We start from the raw sequence: 24,973 nt of genomic DNA on the forward strand, positions 1-24,973 counted from the left end.
TTTGGATCGTCGTCTCTAGCCGATTTATTATTCGAGCCACCCATTTTGGAGTGGGTTTGTGTGCAATCTCGCAGTAACTTTTTCTTTTGTTTCTCCTTAGGCTTTATAAAAACTACACACACAACCAAAACTACACACACAACCTCCGCACAACGTTGATTACCCAATTGTATAGACCCACACTCGTGTGTACCTGCTAGTGACTAGTATACACAGGATTTCCAAAATCGCCGTCCCCAGGACGCGAGTCTAATTTCTCAAAAAAGACCATCACATGAAATGCCCCTTTTGCGCATTTGGAGCCTCCGTCGCAACATGCAGACATTTCATGCGGAGTCACCAGAGATGTCCTCAGATGTCTCTCTTTGTCGGAATAGTCTTCAACCGTCGAGAATCGAGGCGCTCCGTCGAATAATCCAGCCCGCAAAGGGTATCAGATGCCGTGCGCACGGACTTTTCCAGATATCGATCCGTAGCGCCCGGATTCCTGATCGGTGTGTTGACCCCAGCTCTCGAAGGACCAAATGCTAGGTTTATTAATATATATATATATATATATATATATATATATATATATATATATATATATATGTATGTATATATATATATATATATATATATATATATATATATATATGTATATATATATATATATGTATATATATATATATATATATATATATATATATATATATATATATATATATATATATATATATATATATATATGTATATATATATATATATATATATATATATATATATATATATATATATACTTTAATAAAAACAGAGAGACATCATTTACATACTCTAGCTACAAACTTGCAAGGAGAATCAGTCCCCTGGCTTCGTCCTCGTCAGGGATATTCTGAAGAAACGGCATCCTCCTCTGTCCATTTAGTCGGCACATAATCAAAACACTTAAGGTAATCTGATTCAAACAATTGCATAAGCTAACCAAATAACAACTGCGTAAGAATTGGCACAAATAAGCATATAAGTTAAACAGAGCGACAGCATTTTTAAACAATATGCGAGTATTTTCGGAAGTTGATTCGATTATCGCCATCTGCCGGAATCCAAATCAAAGCAATTTAAGAGTCCTTCGTAGATCTTCATTGCTAACTCAGATCAACAGTCCTCCTGGAACATGGTGTCCTAAAAACAATTAAATGTCCTCGAAAACAGCTGTGGGGGGAAGTGTCCTCGAGCTTGCTCGGTCCCAATTTAAAATATAGCCCAAATTAAAATATAGCTCCTATACCTATTAATGATTAATGAACCTATAATAACATCCCAGAATAACCCCAACATTAACATTTACTCATGATGCGGAAGTAAACACGCTACGTGAACCGCATCATATCAATGGATGGACACAGTGTTAGTCAAAGTTTTATCAGTAATTATTGTTTCTTGTTGTTTGTCAGTGACAGGCTGCTACTCTCTGAGTTGCATTGCAAAATGGCACAGAAAAAAAATTGTAATGTGTTAATTTTTTTACAATTCAGGTTGGATTTGATTTTGTCCGCTGCATTTGCTTGCTGTGCGCGGAGAGCACGAGAGTAGTAGCCATTTGCACACATGCGCAGTTTAGAGGGAACAATGCCCTGGACTGGTCGCCAGTCTGTCGTGGGGAACACAGAGAGCCGGGCCTGGCTGGGTACTCCGGTTTCCCCCCACATTCCAAAAAGATGCATGGTAGGCTGATTGGACACTCTAAATTGCCCCTAGGTATGGGTGTGAGTGCACATGGTTGTCCGTCTCCTTGTGCCATGCAATTGGCTGGCCACCGATTCAGAGTGTCCACTCTCTCTGGCCCGAAGTCAGCTGGGATAGGCAGTACCCCCCGTTCAAAGCGGTTCAGAAAGTGAATGAATAACAAGGATGAGAGTGGAAATCATTGTCTGTTACCTCTGAACCCTTTGAACAGAAAATATTTGTGATATGATCCCATTAGTGTTGACAGTTGCCTTTGTTGTAATTTAAAACATTTGAATGCAGTGAGAAAAATATTTGTCATTAAACTATCTACCCATCGAAAAATCTAGAAAGCATATTTATTGAGGTGTGTATTGTTCTTGTCTCCAACCTTGCAAGGTCACTGACATGAATCGTGGGGACAATGTTGGTGCCATCTCCAAACACTGGAATTTCCTTTTCCTGGCCAAGCCATGACATCTGTGAAACAAATATTTGATCAGTGATATTTTAATTTGGAAAAAGGCACTGCAAAGTAGAATTCAAGGCGTTCTGGATTGCTTTAGAATTGTCATGTTTTGGTGGAATTTTGGTGGAGGTGTTTGGAGGTGTGTATGCGTGCGAGTGTTTTCCCCTCCACTCGTAGCCTGCTGTTTTGAGTTTTTTTATCAGACATTTGTGTGTATATAAGTAGTGTTTGGTGATGTCTGCCGTGGGAGTATTGCTACCTTTAGATTAGACTAGATTAAAACTTTATTTCATCCCGTATTCGGGAAATTTCCTTGGTTGCAATAGCAAGACAGACACAGAAGACATTGTGTGTCCCGTCCAGTAAGTCATGTTCCTGCCCTTTTTGTTGGTATGCGTGTCCCTGGTTTATTTTGTCACTTTTGTATTCTCCGATTTTTGTGATTAAAAAGCCTACATTTTGCACGAGCAATTTGACAATCTTTTTTCCTGCATCTTGGGTTCAACTTCGCAGCAGCCAACTTTAAACAAGACAGAAGACGCCCACCAATAATGGACCCAGCAGGATCATATCTACGGTGTGGGATCGCTCACTGGGCTTTTCCCTGCGAGCCGCCAGTAGGCCATCGTCCTCGGTGTTCACGCCGACGACGACCGGCCCGTCACCCGACCACCGTCAACCCCATGCCTGCCTGCCCGCTCGCGCATCTTCCTCGTTACTCCCCCACGGGACACTCATCGCTGCTTCCGCCTTCCTCTACGGATAAACATTTTTCTTTTGAATGGGACTCAGACTCGGATATGTTTGAGAACAGGGATGACCCGGAGCTCGTTAATCTTGATGGTTCCAACTCCGAGTCGAATGAGACTCCCCCCGCCTATTCCACTCGGCAAGCGCGACGGAGTGGAGCTCCCGTGAGCCACCCACGCGTCATGGACATTCGGCCATTGACGGTTGTGGAATCATTTTATTACCTCGTGATCGTGTCTTTATTGAATTGAATACAAGCACAACAGCGCATAGCATTATGTGTAGACTGAGAACGTGCTACAATGATGAACCACTAGATGTCGTTAACTGGTCACTATTCAGTACTATAATCTGTAACATCTTCCTTCCTTTAGATTACTGTTCTGTAACTATAAAGTAACCTTTTATTAGTGGCGGGCCGTCAGGGCCTTCAAGGCCTTTTCTGCTGGCCTAAGAAATATCTGAATCATATATTATATTTTGGCCATCAATACTTATTAAATAATTCCAAATTGTCCAAACTCCCCCTGGTTGCACTGCTTCCTGATGTGTTTTTTCATATTGAAGCATTTAACCAATCACATTTCAGCCATTATTTGTTGCCAGGGTCAGAAATCTGCTTCCACGCCTTCACAATCAGTTCTGAGGGCTCTGCTGCATTAAACAAGCGTCAATAAGACTGTTGCTTTAACCAATCAGATTTCGAGTCGGCAACACCACAATCCATTGTCGCAGGTGTAGGGATATGTCATTGCCTTGTTGCAGGCGTAGGGATACGTCATTCCCTTGTCGCAGGCGTAGGGATACGTCATTGCCTTGTCGCAGGCGTAGGGATACGTCATTGCCTTGTTGCAGGCGTAGGGATACGTCATTCCCTTGTCGCAGGTGTAAGGATACGTCATCGCTTTCACCAACTATGATTGGCTAGTGATTAGCCATAGCTACCAAACTGTATTTGGAGCGAACTGCACACGCAATATATTGTTGTGTTGATTTAAAGCCATTTTCAAGACGGACTATGCCAGAAATACGACAGGACAGGCTCGACTTTCAGCATTAGCTTTGATGGCAATATAAAAGAAGGAAGAAAGAAAGGAGGATGGATATTGTTTACAGTTAAAAAGGATTTTTGGTGAGTAAAATATGGCTATATTCCTAAATAATATTTTAATTGTTGGCCAAGTTCTGATATCTGAAAAGTTCCGGTGTTTGTATTTAAGCTCCCAAATTTTTGTATTTAATCACTAAATGCTGCTCAGAAGTGGATTTTACCCCATTTTAGTGCATTTTTGCCGTTTCGACATTGTCGTCCATCGCTGTCTTTTCCCGGGGAAATCAACCCCCTGGCTTGTAATGTCTGAAAAGCTCCAGTATTTGTATTTAATCAATAAATGCTGCTAGGAAATGGATTTTACCCCATTTTACTGCTATATTTGCTGTTTCGCGTATGGACGTATCGACGACGTTCATCGCTGTCTTTTTCCCGGGAAAATGATACTCCGTGCCCGGTTCTGATGTCTAAAAAGCTCCAGTATTTGTATTTAAGCAATAAATGCTGTTTTCGGCTGGATTTTACCCCATTTTCGGGCAATGTTTGTCGGTACGCCATTGACGTTCATCGCTCTTTTCCCGGGAAAATCACCCCCCGGCCCGGTTGTAATGTCTGAAAAGCTCCAGTATTTGTATTTAATCATTAAATGCTGCTAGGAAGTGTATTTTAACCGTTGAAGACGCTACGAGAAAATGCACGGACCGCCACTGCCTTTTATTCACATTAAATATTGCTGCCCACCATGACATATTGTTCTGAACATAAACTATTCTTGTATTATGCTTATTCTTGACATTAACATACTTACCTGGCAGGGAAGACACCTTGATCATAAAGGTGGTTCACCCAGGGAGAGGCTCAGCCATTGCACTCCTGGGTGTGCTGGCCCCTGCGAATTCCCCAAATGTGGGAATCTCGACTGCATAATTTCTGGTTGTGAGGGACTGCGTTCGCACTCTCCCCTGGGAGGGGATTTATCCAAGATGGCGGCGCACACGGGTGCAGCGGCTCTATGCTCTCCAGTTTGGCGTTTCGTTTTCTCAATCTTATCGTTATTTACTATCATCTGCAAGGGAAACTTTTTATATAGTCGCTAGGATTTAATTACTCTCGGGAGGAGATGCGATATATCCATCACAACAGATTACCAACGGACATACAATATCCCCGAGGAGATCTCGAGACCACCGGGATCTCCGTGGATAGTCAGCCCACTCAGTACGACGGAGGTGGCGAAAGTAAAGAAAGCAAAAGCGCGGATGTCGGGCGGGCCTAGCTGCTAAGGCAACCACACCGAGCACCGCTTCCAAGTATCTTCTTGACCAACGCCAGATCCATCATCCACAAAATTGGGAACTTCAGCTTACTACCAACAGCTTTGTCAGGAACTGCAACGTTATTTTCATCACGGAAACATGGCTACACCCGCAAATCCCCGACGCCGCGGTATTGCTAGCTAGCCGGACGGGACGCTATTCCGAAATGATCGTTCGAAAGAATTACCAGGGAAAAGCAAAGGGGGGGACATTGCGATTACATACACAATGAATGGTGCTGCAACAGTAAGATCATTAACATTCACTGCTCCCCGGATTTAGAGCTCTTGGCAGTACAGTGCAGGCTCTTCTATCTACCTAGAAAGCTAACGATTGTCATTGTAATGGGTGTTTACATCCCACCGTAAGCTAACGTTAGCACATCACTTAGCCTCCTACTAGCTGCTGTAAACAAACAGGGGCTTGACCACCCCGATGGAGTCTTTGTCGCTGGTGATTTCAGCAAAGTATGTTTAAAGACTGTTCTGCCTAAGTTTATCCAGTACGTGAAGTGTCACACCAGAGGAGATAAAACTCAACCTCCAGGACTACACGGACACTGTACTTTCCTACATCAAAAATTGCACGGACAACGTCACTGTTAATAAACGGATACAGGTTTTTCCTAACCAAAAACAGGCACTCATCAAATGCCGTAACGCTGCCTTCAGGTCAGGGGACAAGGTACAATACAGCGCTGCCAGAGCAGAGGTGAAGAGAGGCATTAAAAAGGCCAAGGCAGCATATACAAGGAAAATTGAGGAGCACTTCACAGGAAATAACCCAAAGAAGATGTGGCAGGGAATATGACATATTACCAATTACAATCACAATAATGTGTCTGTTAATGCAGATGCCTCACTAGCAGAAGAACTGAATCGTTTATTTGCCCGCTTTGAGACTGACAAATCAGACCCAGTCTCAACACATCCACCACCACCCTGCAGCAGTACACTGGAGCTTCAGGAACATGAAGTGAGACAGGTACTGCAGACTGTGAACACCAGGAAGGCTGCTGGCCCTGACGGAATACCTGGGAAGGTGCTCAAAACCTGTTTCACAAAGCTCTTCAATTATTCCCTGCAACAATCTGTCCCTAAAAAGCCAACCATTGACAGCCTGAATGATTATAGGCCTGTTGCAGTTACGCCTGTGATCATGAAGTGCTTTGAAAAGTTGGTCGCCCGCCATATCAGGGATACAATCCCTCCCTCAGTTGACCCTCACCAGTTTGCCTATAGAGCAAATAGGTCGACTGAGGACGCCATCGCCGTAGCTCTACACACAGCACTAAGCCACCTGGAGCACCATGGGAACTACGTGAGGATGTTTTTCATTGACTATAGCTCAGCCTTCAACACTATAATACCGGACATTCTAGCTAAAAAACTCTCCCACCTTGGACTATCCTCTTCCATCTGCTACTGGATTAAGAACTTCTTAACCAACCGTCCACAAACTTTTAGACTAGGTCCCCACCTCTCTTCCTCCATTACACTGAGCACTGGCTCCCCTCAAGGCTGTGTACGTGGTACCTCGTGGTACGACATGCTCGTGGTACGACATGCTCGTGGTACGACATGCTCGTGGTACGACATGCTCGTGGTACGACATGCTCGTGGTACAAATGTTCGTGGTACGACATGCTCGTGGTACGCCGAAAATTTCGATCGAATAATTTTCCCGAGATACGATCAAAATTTCGAGATGCGATCAAGCAGTCTTTTTTGCATCTCTTTCGTGTATAAAATATATCTACGAGCACTGGGCGGACTTTGCATTTCCCCACCCATTTTTCCCCACTGGTCTACATTTACATACAAGGTAAACAACAATGGATCGGCAGAGTTTTGCAAAGAAAAGGCAACCGTTGACAATCGACATGAAGCGCGAAATAATTGAAAAATATGAGTGGGGTACGTGTTACCGACCTCGCTCGGCCATACGAGAAGAATCTGTCAACTATATCCACCATCCTTAAGCAGAAGGATGCAATTAAGGAGAAGAGGCCTTCCAAGGGACTAACTATAATTTCCCACCGACGCACTGACATCACGACGAGATGGAGAGCCTTCTTTTATTGTGGATAAAAGACAAAACAGTTAGCAGGAGATAGCGTGACCAAGTCAACCATATGTGAAAAAGCCAGCGGAATTTACATGGATTTGATAACAACGAAAGGAGAGCCTTCAACACCTTCAGAACCCTTTAAAGTGAGTCATGGCTGGTTCGAAATATGCAAAAAAAGATCTGGAATACATTTGGTGAACATTTGTTGCCGGAACTCAGTAGCGAGGAGGCGGTGGAAAAGGCGGGGCCCCTGGCTACAAAAGATATCAAAGACATGCTTGCGAAAAGGCAAGAGGTTTCGGATTTTTATAGAAAAGACTCACCCTGACAAGCTGGCAAGTGGTCGCGCGCTATAGTATTGTGATGACATTTGTATGCGTCATTATCGAAATATTTTGAAGGGGAGGCAAAAACAAACAACTCTTGATGCGTTCATTTTGAAGACTTGGGCTGAGCGTCCGGGTGGTGTCAACCCGTAGAACTAAGGTAAAAAAGATTAAAACAAAATTAAAATTCAGTTTTGTGTGAAGTTACATTAAACATTGAGCGTCTGTATATATTTATCCAAGTTAATTTAGATTTGTTTGTTCGTTTACGAGTGCCGTGGATAAAGTCCCCCCGAACACCCTCCCCCCTCCGCCTCCGTGTATGCCGCTGTCTCTACCCTCCGTGAAATGCGTCTAATTTTACTTCTATTAAACACATTTTATTACTATTAAACCACTCGTTATATATTACTTTGTCAATATATGGAATTAGAAGAAATAAAACATTTTTTCCAATTCAATATCCTGTTTTTGGTGTTTTTTCAGAGCGTTGGAACTAATTAATTTGTTTTCAGTTCATTTCAATGGGAAAAGTTCACTCGAGTTACGAAAAGCTTGACATACGATCTCAGTCTCGGAACGGATTACGATCGTATGTCGAGGTACCACTGTACTGAGTCCTCTTCTGTACTCCCTTTACACATACGACTGTACACCGACTCACCACTCTAACTCCATCATCAAATTTGCCGATGACACCACTGTGGTCGGGCTCATCTCAGGGGGGGATGAGTCTGCCTACAGCGATGAGGTCAACAAACTGTCTTCGTGGTGTTTGGTGAACAATCTCACACTAAACACCACGAAAGTAAAGAAATAATCCTGGACTTTCGCAAATGCAGCACAGATCTGGCCCCATTCCTCATAAATGGAGTAGCCTTCAGTCCGTCTGACGACAGTATGTGGCCATGAAAGTGAACCAATTGAAGTTTGAATTGCAGCTTTCGCTCACTCAGTCTCAACTTTACGGCTCTGCACCGCTCCATGAGAGCGCGTAGGTTGTTGTCATGGTCCAGTACAGCGTCTGCCTCTGTGTCGCCACACGCAACAACCAGGATGTCATCGGCTATTGGTTCGATGCCAGCTAGGCCCTCTTGCTCTACAGCTTCCAGCACATTTACTTTCTTGGTCCTGTTACTAGCCTGGCATACCTTGGCAAAATGATTTGCGATGCCACATGCCCGATATGCCTTACCGTAGGCTGGGCATTGTTCATTGCCACGCTTGTGGCTGTTTCCGCAGTAGTTGCAAACCAACTGCTCTCTTCTCTTGTCCAGCATTCTATACCTCCCAGTCTGTCTCTCTGCTGCATTCACACTGTCCACTTGTACTTGCAGGCTCTCCATGGTTTTAGCCTCTAGTTTTAGCTAGCTATTTCTGACACCATGTTTCGGATCGTGTCTTTATTGAATGGAATACAAGCACAACAGCACATAGCATTATGGGTAGAACTGAGAACGTGCTACAATGATGAACCACTAGATGCCGCTAACTGCTCAGTTTTCAGTACTATAATCTGTAACACAGTGGCGTGCCTCTCCCCAAGATGCTGGCGAGATCGGCGTTTCGGCTGCCAGTCAGGCCATGGCGTCCGCCCGTGGGCTGCGGGAGAGGAGGCAGCGGGATGGAGAGAGCTCCGACGGTCAAACGTGATTACGGCAGCCATTTTGAGACGGGGCTGGATGACGGAGACCACTTTGAAGCTGGCCAAAATAACTTACGCCCTTTGAGATCTGACATGAAAACGTGGGAAATTTTGGAGGCGTGGGAGGAGGAGGACCGCCCCTAGCAGTTACCAGCTCCAACTAACCATCTTTGCATGGCCACACTGGCTCGTTCCCACAGGCCGATCCCGGTGCACCCACGCGCCTGCCCCTGCTCTCGCATGCCTGCCCCCAGCCCCCGCTGACGCCCACCTGCCCCCGGCCCCCCCTCTCGCGCGCCTGTTCCCGGCCCCTGCTCTCGCGCTCCCCGCTGACGGCGATGCTCTTGGCGGAGTACCCGGTGACGGCGATGCTCTTGGCGGAGTACCTGGTGACGGCGATGCTCTTGGCGGAGTACCCAATGGCGATGCTCTTGGAGGAGTACCCGGTGACGGCGATGCTCTTGGCGGGGGCCACGATGGCAGCGTTGACTGGGAGGCAACAGATGGTCATCCTTTTGGTGTGGGCCAGGGCGGCAATGTGGACTTAGAGACCGCGGACGGCCATCCTTTTGGTGGGGGTCAAGACGACAGCAGAAACCTGGAGGCCGACGATGGCGGAAATCTGGAGGCCGACGACGGCGGAAACCTGGAGGCCGAAGACTGCGGAAACCTGGAGGCCGACGACGGCGGAAACCTGGAGGCCGACGACCGTGGAAACCTGAAGGCCGGTGACAGCAAAAACCTGGAGGCCGGCGACTGCGGAAACCTGGAAGCCGGCAACGGCGGAAACTTGGAGGCTGGCGACGGCGGAAACTTGGAGGCCGGCGACGGCGGAAACTTGGAGAACGTCAATAATGACTCTGTGGGCGATTCACCTCCAGTGGTTGTCAACCAATTCAGGGTGTTCTCCGCCTACTGGCCGTAGTTGGCTGGGATAGGTTCCAGCACCCTTGCGACCCTTGTGATAAGTGGTACAGAATATGAATGAGTGGAAGCCCGAACACTGCCATAAAAAAGATGTTGAAGAACCCTCATCCTTTTCTTTTATGGTTTACTCTCCGTAATATGCACCCCAGGCAATTTTAGAAAAGTGTGTTTGATTTATTTAATAAGGGACAGTACATTTTATTGAACATTCATATACATGTTAATGAACATATGTATATATATATATATATATATATATATATATATATATATATATATATATATATATATATATATATATATATATATATGATGTATATATAAATATACATATATACATATATATATATATATATATATATATATATATATATATATATATATATATATATATATATATGGGCTGGTCTGCGAAAGAGAAAGTGACAGGAAAGAAATCAGTAGCAAGACTGTCGAGCGGGCGTGTTGTGTAAGCTCAGGAAATAATCACTAAAACTCCAGTCCCGAGCCTATATCTCTCGAACGTCAGATCCATTTGAAACAAAACAGACAATTTGGAATTAGAGCACGCTGCTCCATGCTAATATTCACAGAGACGTGGCTTCAACCACAAATACCAGACGCTACCGTGCAGCTAGCAGTACACACGCTACTCATCAGACAGGATGTTCAACTCAGAAAAAAAATGAGGTGGTGGGCTTGTCATTTATGTTAATGAGGGATGGTGTAACTATAGCACTGTTCTGGTTAGACACTGTTCCCCAGACATATAATTCATTTCAGTGAGATACAAATCCTTTTTCTGCCCAGGGACTTAGTCGTTGTTATCATCACTGCTGTCTAAATCACACCGGACGCTAAGGTAGTAAGTACCATTCTCTCCCTACTAGTGGACACAATAATCAATCACCAGAACGCCTACCTAAGTGCCGCACACAATTGCAGGACATTTTAATCAGGCAAATCTAAAAACTGTTCTGCCGAAATTTTACGTGAATTGCCCAACAAGAGAGCATAAAACTCTGGATCATGTTTACTCGAACTTTGAGGGTGCATACAGAGCCATACCATGCACTTGATAACGCCTCTTTTTTCATGGGCAAACTTAAACTCCCTTTAGCTGACAATCAAAGCCACAAAGACGAGCCATTATCACATGACCTGACGAAAAATCCACCTAAGTGCTTTGATAAATTGGTACTGAAACACATCAAAGCCTGTCTTCCCCTCATCCACGACCCACATCATTTGCATATCGGCTGAACAGATCCACCAAACATGCATTAACCACCGCCCTCCATCCTGCATTGAGCCCACGTTGAGAATAGAGGGAGCTATGTCAGGATGCTTTTCATCGACTGCAGCTCAGCTTTTAACACCATAAGCCCGGACATTCTTATCCCCAAGATGGCCAACCTGGGGCTCCCACCTTCCACAAGCTCCTGGATTGAGGACTTTCTGATCAATCGACAGCACGTGAAGCTGGGTCACCACCTCTCATCTGCCCGAACGCTCATCACCTACTCACCCCAAGGCTGTGTACTGAGTCCACGACTCTACTCACTCTACATGTGTACTGAGTCCATGACTCTACTCGCTCTACACACACAACTGCAGACCCACGCACCCTGACAAAATCATTGAGAAATTTGCGGACGATACAACGGTGGGGGGGATGAACAAAGGGGAGAATGAGATGGCCTATAGAGATGAAGTCCTTAGACTCAGCAAGTGATGCACTCTCAACAACTTGGTGCTGAACGTCTCCAAAACCAGAGAACTCATCCTGGACTTCCGAAGGAACAAGGCTGCTCCGTCGCCCCTGCATTTTAATGGCGAATGTGTGGAGCAAGTAGAGACTTTCAAATTCCTTGGAGTCCACATCTCTGCTGATCTCACGTGGGCGGCAAACACCACAGAACTCATTAAGAAGGCGCAGCAGAGGCTACATTTCCTGAGATTGCTCAGGAAGGAACAACTGAACACCAACTTTCTGGTGACCTTCTATCGGTCTGCCAATAAGAACATGCTAACCTACGCTGTATAAATGAGGGACTCAAGCTGAACAGAACCCACCGGAAAAGACTGCAGAGAGTGATCAACACAGCCCACAAAGCTGTAAAACCGTAACTGTAAAACCATTCAGATTTTTTTTATTTTTTGAATTATTTTTGTTTTAAAACTCGGTAAAAAAACAACAGACCCTTGGAAAAAGTTGCAGATGATTTTCACTGTATAGACACCATCCACCTTAGTGTTAGCATGAAAACATGCTTCTCTTTGAGCACCATCCACTGCACTTAGCCAGCTTGTAATGCTGTTGTACGGTGTGTTGGTAGCACTACAATAGTTTAAATAAAGACGTTCTCAAAACATGTTACGTTTATTTTGTTTTGTTCATCATACTCAACTCGAGTTCTGCACCTAGGACCTAATCAAGACTTATTACTACTACTTATGTTGACCACTTACCGTATTTTCATGACTATAAGGCGCACTAAAAAGTCTTAAATTTTCTCCAAAATAGACAGGGCTCTAAAGCCTGACTGAGAACACTTCTTCCCGACACGCTTCTTATATAGAGAGAAGGCGGACATGGGTGGGGTCTAATGCTAAAGGAACGCCCCTACAAGGTACACATATATAGAGTGGGCATGTGTTTATTGCAAAACAATTTTGGTTTGGTTTCTAAGGTCCCCCGAAGCAGCGGTGAAAAACCAAGTCACAAAAATGAACTCTGAGCTTGCCGTCATTCCCGGAGGCTTAACTAAAGTGCCGGGCTAGTTACGCTAGCTACTATTTGCGAATGGATTGTGGCCGCCTGGACGAACGTGTCTGCTTGCACAGTTGTTCGAGCTTTTGCCAAAGTCGGCATCATTTCTGTGGAGCCACATGGCAATGACAGTGACTGACAACGAAGAGAGGGAACGCGGCGTTTTCGATGACTCATTTGGACAATTGTTCAATTCGGACACAGAAAATCAGGACTTTGATGGATTTGTGGGTGATGATGACGTGAGTACATTGTAAAATGGCTAAATAAAGTACAACCGAAACCAATTTTGCTTCCGTTGCCTTTTTAAAAATGTGTTTTTAGCGTGTGTCCGTATGTTTAAGCTAGTGTATGTTTAAGCTGGTGTATGTTTGCCATGGCTGGCAGCGCCTTTAAATGCGGTGCATCCTGTGTGTGTGTCAAATACAGAAATAGTACTTGTTAGTGACACTGCGCCTTTAAATGCGGTGCGCCATATAGTCGTGAAAATACGGTACTTATCTATTACATTTTGTGACTATTTATTTATCATTACCATATAGTGATTATTTATTTATCATGACTATATAGTGATTATTTATTTATCATGACTATATAGTGATTATTTATTTATCATGACTATATAGTGATTATTTATTTATCATGACTATATAGTGATTATTTATGTGTCTGCTTGTTTGTTGTTGTGTCCATAGACTCAGCGAGTGGTGCAACTAAGCGGTGAATGTCTCTAGAACCGTGGAACACATCCTGGACTTCAGATGGAACAAGCCTGCTCCGCTCTGCTGACCTCACTTGGATTACTTATTTATTTCTTGATTATTTAGTGATTATTTAACTCTACTATATATTGATTTTCTATGTGTCTGCTTGTTTGTTGTTGCGTCCATACACACAGCGAGTGGTGCGACTTGGCACTGAATGTCTACAAAACCAGAGAACTCATCCTGGACTCAAGACGGAGCAAGCCCGCTCCACTCTGCTTACTTCATTTGGACTACTTATATATTCCTTTCTTATCTATTGATTATTTATTTGTCTGTCTGTTGTTATTTTAGCACTATGTGGTGAAAGCTGGGTGGCCCGGTGACACAGTGGTTAGCGGGTCGGCCTTACAGCTCTGGGGTCCTAGGTTCAAATCCAGGTCAAGCCCATCTGTATAGAGTTTGCATGTTCTCCCCGGGCCTGCGTGAGTTTCCTCCAGGTACTCCAGTTTCCTCCCACATTCCAAAAACATGCATGCTAGGCTGATTGGACACTCTAAACTTTCCCTGGTATGGGTGTGTGTGCATGGTTTTACGTCTCCTTGTGCCGTGCAATCGGCTGGCCACCGATTCAGGGTGTCCACCGCCTCTGACCCCGAGACAGCATGCATTAACGTTTTATGATTTCTTTGAAATCTAATTTTACACTCATTTTATAAGTCACTCTTGGTTCTTACCTGCCTCTGCAGTGCTGGTTGACAAACATTTTGAAAAAAAACTATACAACAATGATTGCCTTTGACGACTTTTAATAATGTTTCTAAAATGCACAAGACAAACGTTGTCAAAGTGGGGGCGACTCGTGAACACTTTTTCAGGATGTTTTTCCACGAACACGGAAAGTTCATTTCTGCCCCGTTTTTTTTCTGATTTGTGCTGTTGCAATGGTGGCTGTTTCCTCCTCGGCTGCTTTGTCGTTGAATTCCTCTCTCCTCAAGATCTGTTTTGGTGCACATCGATTAACTAACTCTTCAACGTCCGTATTACTGACACATGGCCCATCGCCTGCCCCCGCAACACAATTTCGCCCACTGAAGTCTGCGGTTCAGGTCATGCCACTTGCCACAGGTTCCCTAAGCATAAATAACTTTAAGCAGACAATGGGTTAAAGCAGGGGTCTCGAACTCAATTTACCTGGGGGCCGCTAGAGGCCGAGTCTGGGTGAGACTGGGCCGCATCAGGATTTCCACAAGAAAAGCACTGATAAAACATTCCAACGTTATCAAATATCTTTATTTTTTAACAAAAAATAATGAATTAAATAAATTAACTTAGAGATGAATAAAAAATAAATCAATCAGTAATACAAAACCAAATAATACTAATGAGCATACAGTAGATATACACTGGCTGGCTAAGTAGAGAAAATGAATTATTTTTATTCCGTTTCAAATGTCTGTATTAACAGCTCTTTAACCTATAACTTTCTGAACTTGAATGGAACATGAACATGAAATATTCTGAACACGGCTTCTCTTGCCTACTCCTTGATGCTAGACACCTGGCAGCGCTTCTTCTCACATAGCTGAGTCACTTTTGGCTTGAGGGAGGAAGCAGTGGAGACCCTCAGTAGAGCTTGAAGATGCTCATCAGTAAGTCTGGACCTGTACTTGGACTTATTGAAGTTCAAGGTGGAGAAGAGCTTCTCACACAAGTATGTGCTCCCAAAAAGGCACATGGTCCGCTTGAACCTTCGGGAAAGTTCAGGGAAGCTGGGGGTCAACTCTCTCAAAAATTGCCCAAGCTTGTCTGCTTCTCCACTCACCTCCCTGAACTTGGCTTTGAGTGCAGAGTTGCACTGCATCACCAACGTTTCTCTTCACGGCAGGCTTTGAAAGAGACATCTCTGGGGCTCTGTAATATGTTTTTCCACTTGGAATGAGTCTCGGGTTGATCTTTCACATTCAGTCGCGCGGGTTTGTGGCGCATGTGCACTTTCGCTCTCCGTTTCAATCGCGGAGATGGCTACAGACACTGACACAGGCTGGATCACTGATCATAGCGCCTCATTCAGTTCTATGCTGAGAGCAGCGGAGGAGTGTGCGCGCCGAGCGGAGTGATCGGCCTCACGGCTTCTCCTCCGCCCAGCTGATTGGAGGAATGAATGAGTGAGTGAGCGAGGCACTGGACAGCCCGGCCGATGTCCCGCCCTCCAGAGCCGTATACCTCACCGTGATTGGTTCATTCAGCTCCGAACCAAAGTTCCCTCTAATTTTTTGTTGGTCTGAGCAGAAAGACAACCTCCCTGAGCGCACTGAGTACCAGTGTGAGCGACATCATCGGTACTCGGATGATTCGCCTAAAGACGTTTCGCCGACGGACGTTTGACAGACGGGCAGGTCGCCGAATGGACGTTCCACCGAACGTTCATTCGGCCGAACAGAGGTTTCGCCGAAACGGGATTCGAACGCTCGCCCCACCGGATCGTGTGTGTACAAGTTTTTCAACCTCGGCCCGCGGGCCATATACGGCCCGTTAGGATTTTTAATCCGGCCCGCCGCCGGTGTTGTCCAAATTATAGTAAAAATCAATGTTCGTCTACCATCAATGGCAGTCCGGGAATAAGCACTCTTGGGCAGGCAGATGTAGCAGAACCGAGCCGTAAAATGACAGCAATCGGGTCAAATCCATCCTAAAACAGCATTTAATGATTAAATACAAATACTGGATGATATCGCGATGGAGGCAAATAAACGTCTATAGACGTCCATTCGCCAAACGGCTCAAAATGCTCTCAAATTCGGTCAAATCCAGCTGAAAACAGCGTTTAATGATTAAATACAAATACTAGTATTTGTATTTAATCATTAAACTAACAAATACTAGTACGACCTGTCCGTCTGTCAAACGTCCGTCGGCGAAACGTCTTTAGGCGAATCATCCGGTCACGACATCATCATTGCTCGCTATCGGCACACCAGTATCACACCTGCCACAAGCAGGTGCATGTCAATGTTCCCTCTAATTTTTCATGTAAAACATGCTGTAAAACAAGAAAAACATGAGTGGACAGAGCTACTGCCACTGGCTGCCACTTAAACGGCGCCATCATGGGGAAAGGGGTAAAAAATAAAAAATAAAAAAATAAAAAAATAAATAAAAATAAAAAAATAAAAAAATCGATCTTTCATATTAAGACGGGGGCCGCAAATTATCGTCCCGAGGGCCGCAGTTGGCCCGCGGGCCGCAAGTTTGAGACCCCTGGGTTAAAGAATATGGAGGGTTGTTGTGAGACAGCCAATGAGATCCCAGTATAAAGTGGAGTGAGGTTCTAAAGCGAAAATAAAATAACGCATAAGGAATGGATGTATTTTGGGGGGGTTTTGGTGACTTGGATATTTTTCTTATCTTCGTGACCTGGAAATTTCACACCTAGAGGCATTTGTAAGTAGAGGTATGACTTTACTTTTATAATTTTAACAGGTTTTGGGAGTAGTACTGGTGACTTGTCACTAGTAATCGATTGGAACGAATTACAGCTTTTACATCTATAATGTGTCTCTACCAGTGGTGTGCCGTCAGGGCCTTCAAGGCCTTCTCTGCTGGCCTAAGAAATATCTGAATCACAGACTGATGTTAATTATATTTTGTCCATGAATACTTATTAAATAATTCCAAATTGTCTGTTAGCTTCCTTTCATTGCTTTCCCCCCTGGCTGCACTGTGTTTTCATATTGAAGCATTTAACCAATCACATTTCAGCCATTATTTCTTTGCCAGGGTCAGAAATCTGCCTCAAGGCCTTCACAATCAGTTCTGCAGGCTCTGATGCATTAAACAAGCGTCGATAAGACTGTTGCTTTAACCAATCAGAATTCGATTTGGTGACACCAAGGCCTTCTCGCGGGCGTAGGGATACGTCATTGCCTTGTCGCAGGCATATTGCTGTGTTGATTTAATAGCGGTTTTGTCAACCTGCAATGGATGAAGGAGGAGAAGAAGTGGATTTGTTTGCAGATTTACTGTCAAAGCCATTTTCAAGATGGAAGTTTCAAGAAAAAAAAGCTGGACATCATTAAGACAGGTCGGACAACTCTAAAGCAAGCAAGCCTGTCGCAACCGGGAATGAACAGGAGAAAAAAGGTATACAAATGTAAAACTAAATTAGAATTAAGTTTAGTGTAAGGTTAGATTAAACTTATTTTTTTAGTGTGTCTGCATTGTAATTCAAGTTCATTTAAATTTGTTTATGTTACGAGCCTTGCCGTGCAAATAGTCTCCCCCCTCTGTCCCTCTACAAGAAAATCAACATACGAGCTCAGTCCTGGAATAAATTAAGCTCGTATCTTCAGGTACCACTGTATAGCCATATTTTACTCACCAAAAATCCTTTATCTGTACACAAAATCCATCCTCCTTTCTTTCCTCCTTCTTTTCTATCGCCATCGAAGCTAGTACTGAAAGTCGAGCCTGCCCTGTCGTATTTCTGGCATAAGTTTTTATTCGATTTAGTGCTGAAAATGTCCGTTCCCGGTTTTGACAGGCTTGCTTGCTTCGGAGACCTTTCTTAATGATGCCCAACTTTTCTTGAAAAGTCAGTCTTGAAAATGGCTTTGACGGTAAATCTGTGAACAAATCCATTTTTTCTCCTCTGTCAGCCATTGCGGGTTGACAAAACCGCTATTAAATCAACACAACAATATATTTGCTTGTGTAGCTCGCTCCAGATACAGTTTGGTAGCTCTGGCTAGTCCACTTTATCAATAGCCAATCATAGTTGGTGAAAGCGAAGACGTATCCCTATGCCTGCGAGAAGGCATTGGTGTCGTGAACTTGAAATCTGATTGGTTAAAGCAACAGTTTTATCGCCGATTGTTTTATGCAGCAGAACCTGCAGAACTGATTGCGAACACCTCAAGGAAGATTTCTGACCCCGGCAACAAATAATGGCTGAAATGTGCTTGGGTAGATGCTTAAATATGAAAACACATAGAAGCAGCACAACCAGGGGAAAAGCAATGAAAGGAAGCTGACAGACAATTTGGAACTATTTAATAAGTATTCATGGACAAAACAGAATTATCATCGGTCTGTGATTCAGATATTTTTTTAGGCCAGCAGAGAAGGCCTTGCAAGCCCTGATGGTCCACCACTGTGTGTATGTATATATACAAATACATACATGTTGATAGGGTTGCTTGGTGTTGTCATGCTTTTTTTCTCCTGGTGTCCTGTCCGAGTGAATGCCCATTGTGTTCACCTGTCGTTTCTCCGCCCCGAGTGTATCCCCTGCTTGCTCCCTCGTGTTTCCCAGGTGTTCCTAATTGTCTCATCAACCCATATTAGTCTATTTAAACCCCACTGAATATTTTGTCATTGTTGGAATGTCTGATTTATATTGCCATGTTCCAAGTTCCTCGCTTCCCTGTGTTGTCCCATGTCAGGTTTGATTTTGTTATTTGACCCCAAGTCTGTTATTTTCTATGACTCTTGCCTAAGATTTTAATCTTTTTTGTTCGAGCACGCATTCCCTCGTCCTTGCCTGCTTCCCTGCACTTGGGTCCAACCCACGATTCCATGCCACAACGTTGTCAAAGACATAACACGTGTATAAGTACATAGATATATAAACTAATGTTAATTCATTTTCCATAGCACTTATACTGGCAAGGTTTGCAAGGGTGCTGTAGCCTTACCCAGTTAACTATAGGCACACGCAGAATTGGCAGTCAATCGCTGGGCACACGCAGAATTGGCAGTCAATCGCTGGGCATAAGGAGACGAATAACCATTTATGCTCACACTCATACCTAGGGACGATCTATAGTTTTCAACGAGCCTACCACCCATGTTTCGGGATGTAGGAGCAAACCAGAGCCCCTAGAGAAATGAATGCAGGCAGGTGGAGAACCAGCAAACTTCAATCAGGAAGGTCAGACCCTAAAAGGGATTGAATCCTCGATCCCAGAACTGTAAGGAAAACGTGCTAACCGTTCCACTCAAATATAATAAATACCTTTTTCAAAGCAAAGCTTATGACAGTTTGTCACAGTGTCTGGATTTCGGCTCTATGTATATTATTAATACATTTCTTTGGGGGTGGGTGGGAATTAATAACACTAACCTTGAAAAAGAGATGAAAGGCCTGCTCTCCCATTCCATATTGAAGACCTGACACCACAACATAAGTAGAAAACAAGGCCCTGTCCTAAAGGCAAAGCAAAAAGGCATGTATGGTATGAGTACCATTGTTGATGGAACCAATAGAACATTTCCCCGCTCATAACTGGCCACAGAGTTGTGTCCAGTATTAAACAAACATATTCAATGTTAACATTTGTTAAATTTGAGTGCAACCATACATAGTATTATCAATTTATCCTTTAAAGTGTACAACAGATTATGCTGTTTGTATTATTTATTTATTTGTCTTATTTATTTATTTACCGTATTGACTTGTCCATCCGTCCGTCTATCCATCCATCCATTTCTTTATTGTTACTATTTTTTAATCAATGTTTCTCATTTTTAAAGGTGTAGAAATTCATTTGAAATAAAAAAACACAGTTAAAACATACCATCTTCCCCATTTTTGCAACCATCTTTTCCAGTTCAAGGTGCTTTTTAAAGTTGGGATGAGCTTTTCTTCTTCTAAAATCCTCATCGGTAAAAGGGAGCTCCAGCTCATCCTATAAAAGAAAACAAATGTACAGTAATCCCTTGAATCTCGCAGATAATGTAGACCAAACAAGGCCGTGATAATCGAAAAAATGCAAAGTAGGACCACTGCTATTATTTGTGCCATCTACTACATCTTTTCACGCCTCTACAAAAATAGTGCATAAATAGTACACAAGAATAATGATCATCAATGCTGTTCTTATTAAATGTTGCAGGTTTGGGCATATGAAAAACTATAATGTATATCTAAATAAATATATACATAAATACACACACCGTAAAACCTCTGTTTGAGCGGCACCTCTATTTGAACGGCAGCTCTAATAAAACGGCACTTTGGGGTAAGAATTTGTTGGATTTATTATGGGATGTTTCTATATGTTTTGTAAGCATTTTTAATAAGTAATAAGGCTATAAATTAATTCATGATTTATGTTGGGACCACGAGGACAGTTTCCCCCACAGCTACGCTCGAGGCCCCACAGCTACGCTCAAGGCCACTTCATTGTTTTCAGGACTATGCGTTCTTGACCGGCAAGAAACAAGAACCGTGTTTGGACTGGACTCTGGCAGCAGATGGCGATAATCGCATTATTGTTTACCTTATAATGCTGCTTTGTTTACCTTATAATGAAAATATTATGCAATTCCTTACACTGTTGTTTTGGCTCGGGTCAACTTGTATGCTTATTTCTGCAATTCTTACACAGTTGTTTTTTTAACCTTCTAGGGTGTTATTCTACTGTCTAATGCAATTGTTTTGATTACATGAAATCAGTTCCGTTTGTCGCGACTAAATACAATGAACAAGATACTGCCCGTCAGAAGGCTTGTGAACAGGACGGCGTTACGAGTGGTTTCTCCTTGCAAGTTGTAATCAGTTATGTTGAAAGATGTCTTCCAATTTTAATTAAATATTACTAATAATGATTTAAGGGTATTAATCCTTATTCCAACAGAATTGAAAAATAGAACGGCACCCACTAATTGAATGACACCTTAAATTGAACGTCACTATGGGGGAAAGTTTGAAAAATAGAGCGGCATAAAATAGAGGTTTTATGGGTCATTCGTTCTTCTATGTTTGGCAAACGCCTTCTTGCATTCATACTGTTGTCACATTAGCTATGCCATCAAGAAGCAATTGAAGAAGCTCCAGATTGATGTGGCCGTGAGTCCAGGAGGCTGAACCAAATTTATACAAGCCCCCTACGTATATTGGAACGCCCCATTCAAGGCCAAAGTCCGACAGTTCTACGAGAACTGGATGTTGCACGGCGAGAAAATCTGGCAACATGCGAGCACCATCAATGGAAATTTATTTGAAATGGATTATCGATGCTTGGGACCAGCTGCCGAAGGATCTAATAATGAGGTTGTTCAAGGAATGAGGACTGACCAACGCTCTCGACGGCTCGGCAGATTGCCAAATCCATTGTTTCAGGTCAGAGGGCCCGATTCAGACTGGTTTGCAACTTCTCCAGCAAGCGCGAGCCAATGCCGGCGATGATGAACGTGAACTCACTCAGAAACTCGACGCTTATGCGGAAGCTGATGTGAATGACGAGGACAGCTACAACAGTGACGTGTAACTCGATTTGCACCAATGAATTTGTAATTACTTATCTGAAATCGCCTTGTATTTGTTCCTTTTGTTAAATAAAAATGCATATGTTACCTGGTTTCTCTTTTCATCCATAAAATTTACCGCATCATCTCAAAATTCTGACCAGCAGGTCGAAAAATAGTTGAAAATAGTCTAACGGCATCTCTAATTGCACCTCACTACGGGGGAAAATTTGAAAAATAGAGAGGTATGCCGGTGAAAGGGAGGTTTTACGGTGTATATATATATATATATATATATATATATATATATATATATATATATATATACACAAAAACTTCAAAAGGGGGAGTAAGGTATATTCAAAAAGGGATCACAGAAAGGAGGGAACGATAGAGGCCAACCATACCATGAATCTAACCAATGTTATATAAAAAATATAAAAAATGTAACTGTACATCTAATAATTTTACCAATTTCGTCATACGCAGTTTCTGGGTATGATGACAATTAGGCTTTTTGTCGAGTCAATGATGATGACAAAGCCTATGTCCGATTATTATTATTATAACATGAAGACGCTCAGGCAACAGCCCAAACACAAAATAAAAAGATTAGTCACCCCGTGAAAACATCCTTTGTAAAGCAGCTTTCTGTAATTGCCTAGATACAAATTCAGGGCCTAAGATAAATGAATGAACAAAAAATAATAATAAAAGCAGCTCCTTTTCTGGTGCTTGTCCAAGATTTTTAAAGTAGGTTCAGGACAGCAGGCATGAAAATGTTTACCAAATACTTACAGAACTCATTGGCTCACTGCATGCCCATGTCATGACTGTAGAGATGAGGATGAACATCTTTGATTCTTGAAAATATGATTTTTTATCAAAGAGGGCTGGAAATACAAAACAAAAATGACTCATTACTATTTCCATAAAGCAATCGATTATGCAGCAGAACACAGTTTTTAATATAAAATTTATATTACGTCTTACATGATGAAAACAGAAGAAATAAGGCAGAGGAGTAGGTGTACACTAAAAATAGTTATGACCAAATCACATTTTAGAAAAAAAGGGAGGGGTGAAGTTTGAACAAAAACACAATGTGATAAAGAATGTGGCCGGAAGTGAAAAAATACTTCTTACAACAAAGAATTGAAAAGAACGGAAATAAATATGGGTGGTGGCCAAATTGTTAGCATGTCGCTCTCACAGTTCTGCTGTCCAGGGTTCGATCCCAGGTAGGTTTCACTGTGTCGAGTTTGCATCTTCTCCACAGTCTCGCTTGGGTTTTCTCTGGGTACTCCGGTTTCCTCCCACATCCCAAAAATGCATCCCAGGCTGGCTAAACACATTGCCTCTATGAGTGTGTGTGAATGGTTCACCGTCTCCTTGTGCCCTGCAATAAGCTGCCCAACGATTCAGTGTGTACTTTGCCTGGTGGCCATAGTAAGCAGGGATATGCTCCAGCATCCCCTGCAACCCTTCTGAGGATAAACAGGTCGGGATATAAATGAAATAATGAAATAAATCAGTGGTGGGCCGTCAGGGCCTTCAAGGCCTTCTCTGCTGGCCTAAGAAATATCTGAATCATATTATATTTTGTCCATCAGTACTTATTATTCCAAATGGTCTGTTAGCTTCCTTGCATTGCTTTTCCCCCTGGTTGCACTGCTTCCAGATGTGTGTTTTCATATTGAAGCATTTAACCAATCACATTTCAGCCATTATTTGTTGCCAGATCAGATCTGCCTCAAAGCCTTCACAATCAGTTCCGCGGGCTCTGCTGCATTAAAGTAGACTGTTGCTTTTAACCAATCAGATTTCGAGTTGGCAACCCCACAATGCTTTTTCTTTCGCATTGGCATTTTGCTGGCTGGGATACGTCATTGCTTTCACCAACTATGATTGGCTAGTAGGCGGGCCAAAGCCATAGTGAGGCAGCCAGAGATCGCAAACTCCACCCACAATGGCCGACAGATTTGGTTGCAGATTTGCTCACAAAGCTATTTTCCAGACGGACTTTTCCAGAAAAAAATGGACATCATTAAGAAAGGGCGGTCAACTCCGAAGCTAGCAAGCCTGTTACAGCCGGGAAAATGGTGTGTGCGCCATTTTCAGTGCGCTAACTTAGCTGCACAAGCAAATATATTGTTGTGTTGATTTAAAGCCATTTTCAAGACAGACTATGCCGGAAATATGACAGGACAGGCTCGACTTTCATCATTAGCTTTGATGGTGATAGAAAAGAAGGAAGAAAGAAAGGAGGATGGATATTGTGTACAGTTAAATATATTTTTGGGTGAGTATAATATGGCTATATTCCTAAATAATATTTCAATTGTGGGCCCGGTTCTGATATCTGAAAATCTCCAGTGTTTGTATTTAATCACTGAATGCTGCTAGGATGTGGATTTTACCCCAGTTTAATTTTTGCCGTTTCGCCATTGACTTCCATCGCTGTCTTTTCCCGAGGAAATCACCCCCCTGGCCTGGTTGTAATGTCTCAAAAGCTCCAGTATTTGTATTCAATCAATAAATGCTGCTAGGAAGTGGATTTTACCTAATTTTAGTGCATTTTTTGTCATTTCACGTTTGGACGTATCAACATTCATCGCTGTCTTTTTACCGGGGAAATGATACTCCGGGCCCGGTTCTGATGTCTAAAAAGCTCCAGTATTTGTATTTAATCAATAAATGCTGTTTTCGGCTGGATTTTACCCCATTTTCGGGCAATGTTTGCCCGTACGCCATTGACGTTCATCGCTGTCTTTTCCCGGGAAAATCGCCCCCCTGGCCTGGTTTTAATGTCTGAAAAGCTCCAGTATTTGTATTTAATCATGAAATGCTGCTAGGAAGTGGATTTTTCCCAATTTTTGTGCATTGATTTTTTTTTATGTGTCACAGCTCTAGCTGCAGTAGAGGTTTTATAGCCATAAAATAGTTTTTTAGGGTTGGATTGATACGTTGAAGGCGCTACGAGAAAAT

At 43.1% G+C, this 24,973-nt stretch overlaps 1 protein-coding gene and 1 non-coding gene across 5 annotated transcripts in view; one reads left to right on the forward strand and one right to left on the reverse strand.

Annotated features, from left to right (window-relative positions):
* ak7b (adenylate kinase 7b) overlaps window positions 1-24,973 on the reverse strand; it is a 162,407-nt gene that overhangs the window by 132,552 nt on the left and 4,882 nt on the right. For all 4 annotated transcript variants that reach the window (XM_077620220.1, XM_077620219.1, XM_077620221.1 and 1 more), the window contains exons 4-7: window positions 22,784-22,878; window positions 20,314-20,424; window positions 19,860-19,943; window positions 2,096-2,184 (exon numbers count right to left, since the gene is read on the reverse strand). In XM_077620220.1, coding sequence (XP_077476346.1) covers window positions 2,096-2,184; window positions 19,860-19,943; window positions 20,314-20,424; window positions 22,784-22,878 — 379 coding nt within the window. The remainder of the gene's footprint in view (window positions 1-2,095; window positions 2,185-19,859; window positions 19,944-20,313; window positions 20,425-22,783; window positions 22,879-24,973) is intronic.
* LOC144090422 (U1 spliceosomal RNA) lies at window positions 4,775-4,939 on the forward strand. The gene has a single exon (XR_013305391.1). It is a non-coding gene; the product is annotated as a U1 spliceosomal RNA (small nuclear RNA).

This window comes from Stigmatopora argus, chromosome 15, assembly GCF_051989625.1.
Source record: "Stigmatopora argus isolate UIUO_Sarg chromosome 15, RoL_Sarg_1.0, whole genome shotgun sequence".
Classification (NCBI taxonomy): domain Eukaryota; kingdom Metazoa; phylum Chordata; class Actinopteri; order Syngnathiformes; family Syngnathidae; genus Stigmatopora; species Stigmatopora argus.